General features: G+C 36.0%; 1 protein-coding gene across 1 annotated transcript; it reads left to right on the top strand.

Annotated features, from left to right (window-relative positions):
• Positions 1-10,094: 10,094 nt before the first annotated feature.
• On the top strand, positions 10,095-17,047 carry LOC104895394 (phytochrome A). Its single transcript, XM_010681889.4, has 5 exons — positions 10,095-10,842; positions 11,781-13,889; positions 14,232-15,048; positions 15,460-15,750; positions 16,582-17,047. The coding sequence occupies exons 2-5, from the start codon at positions 11,831-11,833 to the stop codon at positions 16,790-16,792; spliced, it is 3,378 nt and encodes a 1,125-aa protein (XP_010680191.2). The 5' UTR covers positions 10,095-10,842; positions 11,781-11,830; the 3' UTR covers positions 16,793-17,047.
• Positions 17,048-17,896: the final 849 nt, after the last annotated feature.

Raw genomic sequence — 17,896 nt, 5'->3', positions numbered from 1 at the left:
AACCTGAAAAAAGAAAAAAAAATATGACGTGTGAGGAGAGAGAAAGAGTATGTGGCAACTGGCAACTGGCATGAGTTCAAGATTGAAAAGGGCCCCACTTCAACTCATGAAAACTAAATTTTGACGAATTTCTCCCAAAATTTTCCAATATTTTTTTTATTGATCTTCTTCTTCACCCTATAGTTTTCCTCACTTTTAAGGCAACCACTTCAATTCAAAATCAAATTCTCTCATCTCAATTTCTCATAATTCAACCTGTTTTTTTTTTCTTTTTGATCTTCAATTATAACCCAGAAAAACCCAATATTTCAATTTTGGTTTCTTATGAAGTTATGTCAAACCAATAATTAACCACCCAAAAAAAAAAAAGAACCTTTTTTTTATTTTTTGGGTATTTAATTTTTGGTGGGTATTTCATGTCTCGAAGATTTAAGCCAAATGCTGATGACAGTGATGATGAAGAGGATGATAATGGTGAAGACAACAACAATGGAGTTTTTGAAAAGAGAGAGAAAGAGAATTATAAGAGGAAGAAAAAGAGAAGATTTTGCAGTTACAAAAGAGCCAAAAAGGTTGTTCTTTCTCCTTTTAGCAAGTTTCATAATGTCTACAAAAGATATAAAAGGTCTACTTCTTCTCATGAAATTCCTAATTTGTCTAGTAGTAGTATTAGTAGTACAAGGAGTGGTGGAAATTATTCTTGTTGTTTGTGTATTTCAATGCCTCAAACTTTGGACTCAGATTATGAGGATACTGACCCAAATCATTCAAATGTTTGTTATGGATATTATAAGTCTCTGATTGAGAATAATGATTTCTATTCAAAAGAATGCAATACCCATTTTGGTGATTGAAGGATTGATTGAATTATTCATGATATATAGTGAGTTTATTGAATTAAGGCTCAATACCCATGTTGGTAAATTGTTTTGTTTATTCATCTTATACAATGGGTTGATTGAATTTAAGGCGAAATTCGCATTTTGATGATTGGTTGGTTCATTACTTCATTCATTATGATGATATGAAATGGGGTTTTTGTGTTGTGGCTCAATGAACTTGAGCATGGCAAAATTGTGATATGGCCTTCCTTTGGGTGTTTTCCTATGGATGGAGAAAGTTGGGAAGTTGTTACTTTTTATAAATGAAGATTATACCTATTTCGATTTCGAATGTAGTTTTAGTTGCATTCTGCATATGTCTGGAGATTGCTGAATTTTGGATCAGACTGAGGCGGAATTTGATGGATGCACATATATTTTGGAGCTATGGATACCTTAGAGGTCCTATAGGAGGATAGTGTAAGTAGACAGTAGTTCTCATCTCCCAAATGGAGGTTGTGAGGTGGTTAAATTCGTCAATTGCAATTTAGTTTCATTAGTTGATTGTTATTATTTTTTTCCTGCTATACTATATGATTATTTTCTCTGCATACAAGTTCTCAGTTGTATATTTAAATCTGTGAATGAATAAAATCTGTTTTCATGTCCTTTTTTGTGCCGTATTACTTTTCTCTTTGCTTAATAAAGCTTCTGTCTGTAGAATCTTAAAATATATGGGTGGTGAATATGTTCTGTTTTGATGATAAGTATGCCAGGCTCTTACTGTGGTAACAAATCTTTGAGGAAATGGTCCCATTACCTTTACTTGAGTCATTGATAGTTGACATAGTACGATTCCAATTTCTCCTCATGGGGTTTGGCATCATTGAATTAGATTATCTCGTGATTGATTGTCGTGCTCTATATACCTTTGATCATGCTGAGAGTTCAAGCCGGGTTAGAAACTGAGAATTTAGGATTAATGAATGCTATTTTTATTTTGATTTACTTTATGCATTTTTATTGATGCCAGACCTTTACCTTTCCATCTTTTGTATTGGTGTTATGGTGTATTGAGAGCTAAGTAGACAGCCTTTGGATACCACCCCACTAGACTTTACCGACTAAGCTAGCTGACAGTCAATGCCAGGCTTCTTTAGTCAAGTGTAAGCAGCTAAAAACTTATGTGAGTTTTTTTTGCTTCTCATAGAGAATCTTTTGGTGACTGCTATGGGCTTCCTTTAAATGAGCAAGAACCTCGCTTCATCCCTCGATACCTGAAGGAAAAAGGAATGAGCCTCTCATCATGTCCCTCTTTAGTTTGTATTAGGACCGTCTTAATTATAAATACATGTGAAAGAATGAAGTATGAAGTTGGCGTACTTTGTATCTCCCTAACTTTTGTGAACAGTCATCCATATTGTGTGTAAGCATTATGTTTATTGCAAACCCATCCAGCTGCAATCTTTTTGTTTCCATTTCTCTTTCCTGGTTTCATCACAAACATCAAATAGACGAGTTTTCTTCCAAATTCTACCCTTCCTTTTCAATTTTCCTCTCTGGTACTCTATCAGAAGAAAAGTTAGATAGCGGACATTCTCTTTGGAGATAGGCAGTAGGCACTACCTTCAGCAATAGGCTTTACTCCTTCGACTGCGTGAAAGATTGGCTCTGAGGAGCTAAATGCTTATCAGCCTTGCCAGCAGATAACAAAACTTTTAGTGAATAATGTTCAATTGTTAAGGGATTAGTTACAATCTTTTATTGTGATTTACATACGCTGCGCTACCCTCAGGCAGGTGTGTGTGCTCTACATTACCATATAATGCAGTTGCTCTTTGAATAGCTTACAGCAGTTTATCCTCAATGTCCTATTTGGAAGCTGGCAATATAGTCGGGAACATAGTATGTAGTACTACATTTTATATGCAACTATAACAGCAATTTTTTGCTTTGTTGAGACTGCTGAAATTTTGTAACTCCTTGGTGGTTTATGTTAGCTTACTTATGGGGCTTCTATCAATTGTTGTGGCATTTAGTGTGTGCTTGAGCCTTGAAGCCTTATTGGATGTTCCTGCCATTACATGTGAACATGGCAAAGATAATCGTTGCTGGGAGAAGTTTCCTACTATTGCCATGTGTTCGGGTGAAGGAATACGGAGAAGGCGAGGGAACTGGGAAATGAGAGTGGGAGGTCTATTTTCCCTTGTCGGGTTATTGACTGATCTCGTTTTAGTTCAGTTTAGCTCAGCTATTTTTCTTTCACAGTTTTCCTTCAATTCAGTTTAGTTTTGCTCGTTTCAGTTCAGTCAACTATTTTCGTCTTACCTTTTTCTTCAGTTCAGTTCTGCTCGTTTCAGTTCAGTTCCAAAAAAACAGAACTTAGTAGGGAAATCAACTCATTCATGAGGGAATTTTGTAATAGAAACCAAATCTAGTGATTCTAATTTTGGTCGATAGTAAAGATGTCACTCGCTAAGAGAATCCCATAGAACAAAGAGAAGAAAAGTTTTAGTACTTTTTACGTCAGGTGTCATTTTGAAGAATCCAATTTCCTAAGTATCTACTAAAGTAGCTAAATTAAGTTTATTCCGCGTCCAACTTTTGAACATAAAATAAAAGCAATTGCCAAAGATAGCTTACGCTTACACGACTACACTCAAAGCAATTGCGAATTAAGCCTTAAGGATGTATACTCTTCATCTTTAGAAAAAGAGGATTGATATTTTGATGGAAAACACTACAGTCCACTAATAACTCGCCCATTAGTTGCGCATTTTTTACCGACTCAATTTCAATTTACATGTAGGTTTTTTTTTCCTATATATTTCCTCCATTTTTTAGTTATCCTATTTACTTTTCGTCACTATTTTATCAGCCAACTATATAACGTTATTATACATCTTTATATAAGAAAAACGTAGCTAAGTGAAATTTCGTTAGATTTGTAGGATTGCAAATAAATTTTTATAATTTTTAGATACTAATAACGTATTGCAAACAAATTTTTATAATTTTAGATACTAATAACGTTCAAATAAATATCTCGACAAACGTGAAAAAGCAATCAGTGCAACTGAAAAAACAAATGGAATATATTTTATTTTGTAATATCTTTTTATTATTATTATTATTATTATTATTAGGAGTAATTATTATTTTAAATGTACACATTGGGAGAACTTTTGAAATTTTACATGCTTTCGTTGATTCCATAATTGTTATGTCATTTGATTTTTTGTTAATAAACTTGACCAACAAATTTTAACTAGAATATATGACACATATTTTGTTGTTAAATTTTATTGAAAACACATTTGAGTATATAGATTTTGTTGGCTTAGTATATATTCAAGATGAAGTTTGTATAATTTATACTCCTACCAAAAATGTTTGTATAATATATACTAATAAAATATTGATTTTCATACGTCTTGACTTACTTATAATCGATTTAGAAGGTAAAATTTTTAAACGTTGGTCTCAATTTATATGTTTTTATGACTCGCTCGAAGTGCTTGAAGACAATAAACGTTTAAAAAACTTACCTTCTAAACCGATTATAAGTAACCCAAGACCTATGAAAATCATAAGATGATATACTTGAAACTTGTAGAGAATAATTCATAGTTGAGACTTAAATAAGAAAATGGGTAAAATTGAATCTCCTCAGGTGATTTTTTCCTAATTTTAATTTTAGTAACTAATGTCAATAATGAACACAAAACCCAGTGCGTTGAGCATGATACATTATACAGAGCTATATGGACTAGTGATATAATAGAAGTGAATTAATATAAAACTAGTTATTATGTCCGGATTATGCCTTGAGTAAGAAAATTTTCAATTATTAAAATTGTACTTTAAAATGTTAACACTAAATACAACTCAATCTAGTGGTTAAAACTTGAGGTTTAGGATTAAAACCTATACCATGTAATTTCTAATTTTTTTTTTTATTGTACATGGGTTACATGTAGGGCATGTTCTCCCCAGCTTATTTTCAGTTCTGTTCAATTCAATTCAGTTCAGTTCAGATCAGTTCATATCAGTTCAATTCAGTTCAACTCTTGACAATACTTTTACTCTCACATATCAATATTCATTTCAGTTCAGTTCAATTCAGTTCAGCTGTTTTATGCCGAAGAGAACAGGCCCTAAAAACTCTTTAGAAAGAGCATCACGCGACACAATTCCTTGTTTAGAAACACCTTTTAATATATTTATATATATAGTCATATAGATATGACTTGATCTTGGATTTTACCCTGAAGAACCCTAAAAATTGCTGAATGCAGCATCACCAGCATGTATTTGCCATTTAAAAGTTAACGTTGTTCAGCTTATATTTTCGTTTTGCATTTTTCTTGTTAAGCATTTCTTTGAGATCAGTGGATCACCGGGTAATTTGGCCCATGACAAGAAAACGACATCACTTATTCAAGAGTCAAAGGGGCCAATAACCAATTGGGTGCTTCGACTTTGGAAACTCATGAGTCATGATGTTGTATTTAGGGCTGTTTAATATCGAATATTGGATTCGATCCGATCCGAAAATCCGGATATCCGAAAATTTCGGATCGGATGAATATCGATTTGAATTCGATTTAAAATTTTCGGGTCGGATCACCGGGTTTTCGGGTTGACATTTCTGAAAAACTCCGATCTGTATCCGATTTGAAAACCCAATTTTTTTCGAATATACGATCCGAAATATCCGGAATCTTAAATCGGACCGGATATCCAAAATTTCGGATCGAATCGCGGATTTTCGGATCGGGTATTTTTGAACACCCCTAGCTGTATCCACAGGTGCTTGGGCTAGATCGATTATGTTTTCAATTTTTTATGAAAAAAAAATTGTATTTGAGCACATTAATTTTAATGTTACATACTGTACTTTGAAATTAATCGAAATTGTATGTAATTTTAAACAGTAATATAATAGTAGTCCTCTTTCAAAGTTATAATTTGATATTTATTTGAAATTTGAAATGAAAATCATGAGTTGATGAGTAAATCTACTAATGTTAATGATATATCAAGTAAGTAATATGAAAGTAAATATATTACTGAGCCTTCATTTTATAATTTTGTCCTCAATAACTATTGCCATAACATTCAATATTTAACACATGGAAAGTAATCTAAGTAAATAGCTATTCATATTTTTAATGATCAATAGCATTTATTAATCATAACTTGTTTTATTTATTATTACATCTTACTCTTATAATTTATGGGTGGGTTTCGCGAGATAGGTTGGCCTAGTTCGTGAGCTTGTCTGATTTGTGGTTTCATCTGATTTGTTTGTTAGGCTGGGTGGGATGGGCTCAACGGTTTTCCAAGCGGACTTTCATGGAATGGGTCCAAAAGTTCTCAACCCACGATCCACACGAGGCGGGCTGGATCGGGTCGGACGGTTAACCATCTCTACTTGTTTATTTCTAGGTTGGTCATATAGGTCCAACATATATAGATGCATAATACAAATGAGATGGATAAGGCTTACGAGGAGGAGCAACATACCATTACTTGTTACTACATATATATATTTTTTATTGGATCAAAAACATATATATATATATTTTTAGATTTGTGCAATTTGACTTTTAAGCTTTTCAATGCAAAAATTTGATTATTAACATCTTTAGTTACAAACAAGTAAAATCATAAAAAAATATTGATATTTGAAAAATTAATACGAATTCAATAAGATCCCACCTGATTATGATTTGCATTAGGTTTAATTAAACTGCAACTGATAGTCAAAGTAAAATATGTGAATATATTTTTGTTTTTTAAAAAATTGGTAAGATGAAAGACCCTATTGAACTGATATCTCACACAGGTACAACCAACCAGGTTTGCAAGCCAGTAAAATGTATATATATATATATTATATATATATATATATATATATTATATATATATATATATATATAATATATATATATATATATAAATATGTCAAAGTACGAAATGATTAGATTAATAAGAATTAGAGATTAGTAGTAATTGTAATGTACCCCGACTCAAAGATTAGAATTTTCGCGATGTCAAAAAAGAATACTTCCTCCGTTTCATAATACTCGCTATACTTTCCATTATGGAAAGTTTCATATTACTTGCTACACTTTCATTTTGGGCAATAAACTCTCTTTATCTCTCTCCTCTCACTTGCGTCTCTTTTCTTTTTACTCTCCACTTCTTTCTTCTCCAAAAATTGTCTAGAAATCCATAAATTAAGAAGTGTAGCGAGTAATATGAAATCGTAAAAGTACAATGGAAAGATTTTTTTGGGGACACATTGGACATAAGATGAGAGTCATGAGAGAGGGGTATGGGATGAGGGTCCCTGCTGGCTCAGTGACAGTGAATGAGAGATCGGACGTACACGTGAAACAGTGATGGGGGGTTTCCTCACAGCACAGATTCTGAAGCTCACTTGCGTGGATTTTCTTATCCTTTACTCCCACTTCCTCAAATCTTGCCAATTTTAGCCCATGTCCCCATGTCCCTCATCCCTCAGGCCCTCACCCCTCATTCATCATTGAAAGAAAAAATTTCATGAAATTTTCTATAAAAAATTTGATAGTAGAATCAGATTTAGACTGGATTAGTATTGTTCACCTATCCCCTAAAAAAAAAAAAGTATTGTTCACCTAATTAATTAATAATAGATTAAGATAAAGAATTATTGTCGGTTTTCTTTTGTTTTTTTCTTCTAAAATGGAATATGAAAGTAGAATAATGCAAACCCATAAAAGCTCTTTTACTCTCTTACTTTTGGGTCTTGAATTTTGATAGGAGTAGAGAAAACTGTTAGGATGGTTATTGAGTAAAGTATGTCATGTGGGGCTATTTTTGGGATATATAGGGTAAATGTGACAAAAAAGTTGTTCAAATAAGAAATATATATATTTGATTTTTTTTTTCGTGAATAGTGTCAAATGGAGTATTAGTTCCTCCAATGCGCTGAACTTGAAATTAATTCCATGAATACTGTCCACATAGGACAGCACGCGAGAAATTTTATTTTCGACAAAGCAAAACCGCTACTCAAAGTAACGGTTAACTTTAAGTTAAGTCGCAATTGTTGGTAGGGATTTACGATGTAAGAACCGCTACCGGGTGTAGCGATTTAAGACGTAAAACCGCTACTCAGTGTAGCGGTTTGTACTGTGAATCACCACGGAGCGAAAAGGAGGAAACACAAGGCACGTCAACTTGCTGCATCCAGCACATAGGTCGTGCGTGGCACGCAGCAGGCTTGCGTTAAGCGCTGGCTAGTCGCGCTCCACAGCACGACCTGTGCGCTGGACGCAGCAAGCTTGCGCCTTGCGCAGTTGGGTTGCGCGCCACGCACGATTGTGATTCCTTTTTTTTGTTTCGTGGTTCTGATTTGTACTAAACCGGTACTTTGAGTAGCGGTTTATATGCGTGTCTCATAGCTTCTCTTAGTGACACAATATAACCGCTATTTCAAGTAGCGATCAACTTCACATTACTGGTATTAACCGTTACTTGGAGTAGCGGTTTTATTAAAAAATCAAAATTCTGGCGTGCTGTCCTACGTGGACGGTATCTATGGAATTAATTTTAAGTTCAACGCATAGGAGGAATTAAGACTGCATTTGACATTATTCATGGAAAAAATTCAAATATATTTCTAACGAAAACACCATTTTTTGATTTTAAAAAAATAAGTTTTGACGTCAAATAAGTTCAGATTAGCGCTAATTAAGATTCAATAAACACTAATAAATTATGATCAGTTTAGGAGCATTTTGGTGCAACATTTTTAGGCTCTAAGAAACAAAATCAAATACATATTCTGCTTTTTCTTGTTTGGTTCAACTTTTTACTCTTTTTTTTTTTTTGTCGGGATCAACTATCTACTCAATCCATAACCATTACGTAGTAGTAATGGATTCACTTATGCTGGAAAAAAAAAATGGATTCACTTAGTTTGTTACATTCCATTTTCCCTCAAGTAACAAAATCCATTTTGTGACTGGTAATAGTTTCCTTTCCCTTTTTTTTTTCTGAAGTTTGAACCATATACTCAACAAAAATAAGTTTATTACATGAACTTCTATACATCGTCCCACAGTTACTTAAAATCGTCCCAAAAAAAATTAAAAATAGCAAAGTTGCTTGAATCATATATCCAAAGGAGGTTTACATTTATAACCCTTTTTCTTTTTTTTTCTTCTTAAATCACCACCACCATCCCCCTCACTTCCTACTTGGCTGCCACCACCACCTACTCATCTCACTCCACCACCCTCACCTCCATTAAAATTACCCCTCTTGCAAGTGTGGTTATGAAAATGAGAATGAGAGTTACTTCAATTACATATTATCGCCTGTTGGCTGCCTTACCCCTCCTGGCTTAACCACCACCACCTCCGCGTCACGCCGTCAAGTCACACACAACCACCACCATCTTCGCCGTCACGTCGCACACAACCATCTTCGCGTCACGTCGCACAGAATCACCAATCGAAAGCCGTTGAAATTTTTTCATAATGTCGAACGTCCGGCCAGGACGTTCTGGCCATAGGGCGAACGTCCGGAACGGCTTGGGTGGCTGTGTTGGAGGACTAGGTGATGCGGTGGAGGTCGTTAGGTGATGGTAGTGGGAAGGTAGGTGGTGGGGGGTGGTGGGTGGTGTGGAAAAGAGGAGAGGGTGAAATGACAGTGGGAAGGTAGGTGGTGGAGGGTGGTGGGTGGTGTGGAAAAGAGGAGAGGGTGAAATGACAGTGGGAAGGTAGGTGGTGGTGGTGGGGTGGTGGGTGGTGTGGAGAAGAGGAGAGGATGAAGTGGCAGTAGGTTGGTGGTGGTGGGTGGTGTGGAAAAGAGGAAAGGGTAAAATGGTCCATAAAAAAAAATTTGGGGCGATTTTAAGTAATTTTAGGGCTATGTTTAACAATCTATTCATCTCTTATACTTCCTCCGTTTCACAATAAGTGAAACACTTCCTTTATTTGACATATCCACAATAAGTGAAACCAAGCTCTAAATAGTAAAAATAATTCACTCCTATTACAAATATGCCACCAAAAAACAAGAGGGGACCACAACCTATTTCATCACTCTACTTTATTGTGATCCCACTTTTTCTCTTTACATTCCTTAATATGTGTGTACTTTCTCTATGTTTCACTTATTGTGAAACGAAGAAAATATTTAATTTCATTGCCTATCAATTTCGTGACTTGAACCAAACTTGCTCTATATAAACTTGATAATAACTTCATTCAAATAAGATGAAGCGAATACACCTAACACCATAACAATATCAAAGTTTACCCGAAAAGCCAAAGGGGTGGCCCCATATACCATCCTTTACTTGCCACTAGTGGAAGGTAATCCCATTCTAAACATTATCCGTACACACTTTACTCTAGTTAGTAATGCCACCCATGTTACAATAATTTGATGCTGGGGCACCTACTTTACAAGTTTCCAGACTAGAATAACATCATTTTCATTTTCTTCTCTTATCATATAAGCTTTCTCCCAAAAAATTGACGCAAATCTACACTTGCACTGCCAACAATGACCAATCAAAACTCTGTTACATGTTCTATGTTGATTGGTATTTGTAATTGATCACTTTAAACCCTCATTTTTGTGTCTTTATAAACCCTTACACAACCCCCAATTTCACCCCTTTCTTGTAGAAAAAGCAGAGCTTTTGCACAGAGATTTAGACCCCCCAAATTTGGAATTATTGAGAATTTTTGTTGATGTGGTCCCTTGTTTCTTGCATCCCAAAGGAGGATCATGTTTAAGAACAGTGAATATTGAGTGATTTTCTGGGGAAATGATGTTGGAAACTTAGAATTTAGCATCTGGGTCAAGTGGGTTGAGTTGGGTACTTTGATTCTTGCTTCTATTTCAGCTGAAAGTTTCCATCTTTTTTTTGGGGGGATTTTCTTTGGTTGATTTGCAGCTTCAGTTCAGATATTTTACTGGGTTTCTTCACTTTGAAGCTTTCTTTTGCTAAAAGGTTAGATTTTTATCCTTTCTGCTTTATGGTACACTGAAAGAATCTATTCTAGTTCTGCATATTTTCATTGATTAAGGTACTTTAATTTGCTTGGACTTGTTTTACATAATGACTAGTTTATGGGATTTGTAATAGTTTGGCATATGTATGATAAAGTTGTGATCTTTAGAGTTAATTTCCCCTAAAAGAGTATATCCGTACATGGTGTGATTATTTCCTTTTGCTGTCATGTATTCATGTTTATGGTGTTACAGGCTTTAAATGTATGTTTTCAGTAGTTAGTTATGACTTCTGCACATCAGACCTAAATTTTAACTGAATTATTCTGTAAGTAGTAGTGCTATATTAAATATTAATGAGTTATGCTTTAACAAGTGGAGATAATATTTAGCTATGTTGTGTCACTGGCTCACTGTTCCAGTCCTCTTTGTTCTTTTGATTCATGATGTTAATTGTTAGGTTTAATATTGTATTAAATGTTTTATAATGTGGTAAAGAAAAATATCTCATTTAGCTATGTTTGGGTTACTGCTGCTACCCTCTATTTCGCTTTAGTTGCTGATGCCGGTCTACTTCTTTCTGTGAGGTTATAGTTAGGTCAACAAGAGGATGTAAAGCAAGATCAGATTAGCAGATGTTCAGTGCTAATGAACTTTTCTGTATTAAACTAAACTTAGTTTGTGTTTGTGTTAAAGTGAACTTATCCCAAGTACTAGGGCATGTAACATTTTCAATAGGATTATATAACACCGGAGTTCTTTCCACCATAAGATGATGGTATGTGCTCATAAGATTGTACTTCCAGTTAGAGGATGAGAACCTGGCCACATATCATCTTTCTCACTACATAAATTTCTGATATTTGTAGCCAGAATTTCCTACTTTTGGATGTTTTCATTAACTTGCATTTTATCTTGGATCCTTTTTCTATGTGACAGATATCATTGTTGATTTTACTTATTATTAAATTTTATCGACATTCAACAAGATGTCTTCCTCAACGCCAAGTCAGGGTTCCAACAATTCGGGACGTTCAAAACACAGTGTTAGGATTATGGCTCAAACTATTGTTGATGCAAAGCTTCATGCAGACTTCGAGGAGTCTAGTAGTGAGTTCGATTATTCCAGCTCGGTTAGAGCTACTACTAGCTCTAGTGCAGGAAAACAACCACCAAAATCTGACAAGGTCACCTCATCATATCTCCTCCAGATACAGAAAGGAAAGCTGATTCAGCCTTTCGGCTGCTTGCTTGCCCTCGATGAAAAGACCTTTCGGGTGGTTGCCTATAGTGACAATGCCCCTGAAATGCTAACAATGGTTAGTCATGCTGTCCCCAGTGTAGGCGATCATCCAGTAATTGGGATTGGAACTGATGTAAGGACCATTTTCACTGCTCCAAGTGCTTCTGCCCTGCAGAAGGCATTAGGGTTTGCAGATGTTTCACTATTGAATCCTATCTTAGTTCATTGCAAAACTTCTGGGAAGCCTTTCTATGCAATCATCCACAGGGTGACTGGCAGCTTAGTCATTGACTTCGAACCAGTGAAGCCGTATGAAGTTCCGATGACAGCTGCAGGTGCCTTGCAGTCTTACAAGCTTGCAGCCAAAGCAATTACTCGTTTGCAGTCTCTGCCTAGTGGAAATATCAGTAGACTTGTTGATACCATGGTTCAGGAGGTGTATGAATTAACTGGATATGACAGGGTAATGGCATACAAGTTTCATGACGATGATCATGGGGAAGTTATTTCAGAGATTACAAAGCCTGACCTCGAGCCATATCTGGGCTTGCATTATCCGGCAACTGATATTCCACAGGCAGCACGGTTCTTATTCATGAAGAACAAGGTCCGCATGATTTGTGATTGCCGTGCAAAATATGTGCAGGTGATCCAAGATGAGAAGCTTCCTTTTGATTTAACTTTATGTGGTTCAACTCTCAGGGCACCACATGGTTGTCATGCTCAATACATGGAGAATATGAACTCTATTGGGTCGTTGGTTATGGCTGTTGTTGTTAATGATGAGGATGAAGACGACAATGCCTCTGCTCCTCCACAGTCCCAAAAGAGGAAGAGGCTATGGGGTTTAGTTGTCTGCCATCATACATCTCCTAGGTTTGTTCCATTTCCATTGCGGTATGCATGTGAGTTTCTAGCTCAAGTATTTGCAATCCATGTAAATAAAGAACTAGAATTGGAAAACCAATTCCTTGAGAAGAAGATCCTCCGTACTCAGACCCTCCTCTGTGACATGCTGATGAGGGATGTTCCTTTAGGTATAGTGACACAGAGTCCGAACATAATGGATCTTGTTAAGTGTGATGGAGCTGTCCTTTTATACAACAATAACATATGGAAAATTGGAGTCACTCCAACTGACTATCAAATACGAGATATAGCCGTGTGGCTTTCCCTTGATCATCAAGATTCCACGGGGTTGAGCACAGATAGCTTGTATGATGCTGGGTACCCGGGAGCGCTTGCTCTTGGTGATACTGTTTGTGGTATGGCTGCTGTGCGGATAACTTTGAAAGACATGCTCTTTTGGTTCCGTTCACACACTGCTGCAGAGGTTAAATGGGGTGGTGCAAAACATCAGCCAGGTGAGAAGGATGATGGAGCAAAGATGCACCCAAGATCATCGTTCAAGGCTTTCCTTGAGGTTGTAAAGAATAGGAGTGTACCTTGGAAGGATTTCGAGATGGATGCAATCCATTCATTGCAGCTTATTCTGAGGAATGCATTCAAGGATAAGGAGGCGGCAGACTTGAATACATCTGTAATCCATTCTAAGATAAGCGATCTCAAGATTGATGGCTATCGAGAGCTTGAAGCAGTGACTGGTGAGATGGTCCGTCTGATTGAAACAGCCACTGTTCCCATTTTTGCAGTTGATGCTGATGGACTTGTTAATGGTTGGAACACCAAAATTTCTGAGCTGACTGGTCTTCCAGTTACAGAAGCTGTTGGAAAACATATCGCAGCACTTGTTGAAGATTGTTCGATTGATACAGTCAGGAACCTCTTGCAGTTAGCACTCCAGGGTATGTCTTAATCTGCTAATCTTCAATTTATATTGTTTATGACTCATCTGGTATGTGCTGGTTTTTCATGTATAATCAAAACAACATCCTTAAACAAGAATAATTAGGTTGTAGCTGTCATAGCTCAAGAAAAACTAATAGAACACTTGAAGTCTTAAATCTCAAAACTGGCAATGATTTTGAGCATGGCCATAGACTTGTTATAAATTATTCAGAGCCTAGTATGCCCATCAACAGACATCCTAAAATCTGGCAACGATCACAATTATTTCCTGTGTGCATAGCTGCATATCCTAAGGATTAGACCCTATTATTTGTTGTTGATTTTTCTTCTTTAATCAGGAAAAGAGGAGAAAGATGTTCAATTTGAGATCAAAAGACATCAGTCAATGGTAGACACAGGTCCCATCAGCTTAGTTGTGAATGCTTGTGCAAGCAAAGATGTCAATGGAAATGTCATCGGGGTGTGTTTCATTGCTCAAGATATAACTGGTCAGAAAACAGTTATGGACAAGTTTACACGAATTGAAGGTGATTACAAAGCTATAGTACAAAATCCAAATCCCTTGATTCCCCCAATATTTGGAACAGATGAATTTGGATGGTGTTCAGAATGGAATCCTGCAATGTCAAAGCTAACAGGATATAAGCGAGAAGAGGTTATGGATAAGATGTTACTCGGGGAGGTTTTTGGGACCCATAAATCATGTTGTCGTCTTAAAAATCAAGAGGCATTTGTAAACCTCGGTGTTGTACTCAATGGTGCTATGAGTGGCCAAGATACCGAGAAAGTCCCAATTGGATTTTTCACACGTACTGGGAAGTATATTGAATGTTTGCTTTGTGTTAACAAGAAGTTGGACAGAGAAGGTGCAGTCACTGGTGTGTTTTGCTTCTTGCAGCTGGCTAGTCAGGACTTGCAACATGCACTCCATGTACAACGATTAGCAGAGCAAGCTGCTTCAAAGAGGCTAAAAGCATTAGCTTACATGAAAAGACAGATAAGAAATCCTTTATGTGGAATTATGTTCTCTAGGAAGCTGCTTGAGGGTACCGACTTGGGAGAAGAGCAAAGGCTGCTTCTGCACACAAGTGCTCAGTGCCAACGCCAGCTTAACAAGATCCTTGATGATTCAGACTTGGATTGCATCATTGATGGGTATGAATTTGATTTACCAATTATGCATGTCTTGCTGTATAACTTATTCTCCCCTAATCCCCCGTTCTCAAATAATTGTCATGTTGGAATTTTGCTGTCTCCAGTGTTGATCTTAATATTTGTGATTACATATTAGTAAGAAGTATCAAACTTTAATGAATAGAAAATATACATTGAAAAAGTTTCTGATAAGAGTGAACTATAATTAGATACCTATATTAGTAAGAATTTTACAGTCAAAGATTTACAAGTTTGACCCAGAAAGTAGGATAATTATTTGGCGACGGAGGGAATATTAATATTCTTGCTTCCCATCTTGTAGAAGATTGTAGCTGACTGGCAGCTTTTCTAAGGATAAATGTTGGATGAAGGTCTATGTAAAAGTAATATATCGCTGTTCTGTTATGATAGGTACCTTGAGCTAGAAATGGTGGAGTTCTCTATGCAAGACGTACTGGTTGCCTCAATAAGTCAGGTGATGACAAAGAGCAACGAGAAGGGAATTCGAATAAAGAGCGAGTGTGGAGAAGAGTGCATGAGGGAAACCTTGTATGGGGATAGCGTAAGGCTCCAGCAAATCCTGGCAGATTTCTTGTTGATCTCAGTGAATTGTACACCTGCTGGAGGTGACGTTGGAATTACAGTTCGCTTGATAAAAGATAAGATAGGAGAATCTGTACAGCTCGGGAATTTGGAGTTTAGGTAATGCATCACCAACACCTTTAATTTGATTGAACAGCGATACTTGATTCCAGGTTTTATTTACAATACTGTTCATGTCTGGAAAGTTATTGATTGATAACACCTCTCCTAAAACTCGCAAAAAGAAATAACCATAACGATATTGTCTATCATTCTACCTTATTTGGAGATACCCTAGTCCTTTTAACTAATCTCATGCTAGTTATATGCAAATTTCATACAGCTAGACCTTTTGAAACCTGCATTTCAGCTGGAATCTTTCAGTTGGAAGAAAGTTATCTAAACTGAAAGAGTGCTTTGTTAATTTATAAGTGTGTTTATCTTATAAAAACTATTTATTTTCCGTCTTAACAATACAAAGCTTGAATTTCTTAAGCGTTTATGTTCCCATCTAGAAAAAAACAGCAGGGACATAATACAGGCAGAAAAGTGAGATTCTGTTGTTTTACTGTGAGAAAAGGCTATAAAAGTAGCGAAATTCCGAACGTTTTCTCATGAGAAAGTGACTTGTAAATTGTTATAAAATAGGACATCAATCATAAATTACAGTCAACTTCATGATGACATTAGAACAGTCGGCATCTTATCAGCACGGAGTGAAGGACCAGGAATGAAATTCTGGTAAACTTGACAGTGAAAGTATACAGTCAACAGAGCTTAAATTATACGTCTACATGCATCATGTCTATCTCTTGTTTCTTGTGAAAAACTAATCATGAATTTCATCTTATTTACGATGGTATAATTTGCACTGGCATTTTCCCGAGCAAGCTTTGCATATTCGTATTCTACATGAAGAGTATGTCTTACAGAATGATTTCCTTGATTTAGGATATTACATACAGGCGGAGGAATATCAGAAGAATTACTAGGCCAGATGTTTGAGAGCACCGGAGATGCAACAGAAGATGGTATTAGTCTGCTAATAAGCCGGAAGTTAGTAAAGCTAATGAACGGAGATATCCAGTATCTAAGATCTGCTGGGTCCTCGACTTTCATCATCTCGGTTGAACTTGCTGTAGCCGACAGATTAACGCAATAATTTGATAAGAGTTCAAAATGGAGTTTTTTCGGTCTGTTTAACCACTCAATAAGGGAAGATGAGCTAAAACAACAAGAGAAACACAGGAATGGACTAAAATTTAGGTAGTCAGAAGCTTTACTGTCCCTGAGAAGTAGCCTTTTATTTTTTTCTTTGTTGCTGTTGTCTTTTGCAATTTTCATCTTTGTTTTCTCTTAGAGTTGGCCTTCCATAACTTTGTATATATTGAATGGCAATCTCATGTTTTGTTGGTTACGTTCATTTGTTGCATGTTTCCTTGATTCATTTTGGGGAGATATTTCGACTCCCAAGAGTTGGTATTCTGTACTCTATAATGGTGTTTCTACCAGAACTTTTGACCTCTACTTACAACAAATTAAAGAGACATTGAACAAATCTATTGATGCACATTTTTGACATCAATTAATGATAAGATTTCAGTTTGCTACGCGGATTATGTAAATAAATTGTCTTTTATAACCATTCTCTAATTTCAACTATTATTAACTAATCTGTAATTATCATGAATGAAAACCTTGATCAGCTTGAAAGACATCTTATGCATTATTTTTTTTACATCGTGGAAATTTGCATGATACAAAACGAAATTGCAACCTGATGTTACGTTATTACAACCAAACATTATTAAACATAAAGCAAACAGATACTAAGTGTGAACTTCAGTTGCTCTTACATAACTTATTGGTGATCCAATCCAAATAATGAACCTTAACTTGGCGGACTTTTGGTGGATTTGGGTAATATGTCTTGCAAAAAAAGACCTAATACAATGAGAGCGAGTTTGTTGAGATGCATTAATTAGCTCAATTGAATTCGCCCACCTTTAGATTTGAAGATCCGATCCCGTCATCCTGAAACCAAAAGATTGAACCACAACAAATATTATTCCTAGCTTAGAAGGAGAATTGCCTCTATCTTACCCAACACTTGGACTTCTAAAGCTACTTGAACCAAACAATGGCAAACTTCAGAAGCAACTTCACTATAGACCAGATTTCCTAGATCATCCCTCGTTGTAGGAAACCAAGATCTTTCTAACGCCCACCTAATACTACTAAACTAGTATCTGGGCCCGGACCTTAC

Source organism: Beta vulgaris, chromosome 6 (assembly GCF_026745355.1).
Source record: "Beta vulgaris subsp. vulgaris cultivar EL10 chromosome 6, EL10.2, whole genome shotgun sequence".
Lineage (NCBI taxonomy): Eukaryota > Viridiplantae > Streptophyta > Magnoliopsida > Caryophyllales > Amaranthaceae > Beta > Beta vulgaris.
This window is presented reverse-complemented; position numbering and strand designations above follow the sequence as displayed.

Bases quoted from the DNA above. Each gene is read 5' to 3' on its own strand.
- LOC104895394 (XM_010681889.4), top strand. From the start codon at position 11,831: ATGTCTTCCTCAACGCCAAGTCAGGGTTCCAACAATTCGGGACGTTCA. The intron at 13,890-14,231 runs GTATGTCTTAAT...TTCTTTAATCAG, and splicing joins CTTGCAGTTAGCACTCCAGG to GAAAAGAGGAGAAAGATGTT. The intron at 15,049-15,459 runs GTATGAATTTGA...CTGTTATGATAG, and splicing joins TTGGATTGCATCATTGATGG to GTACCTTGAGCTAGAAATGG.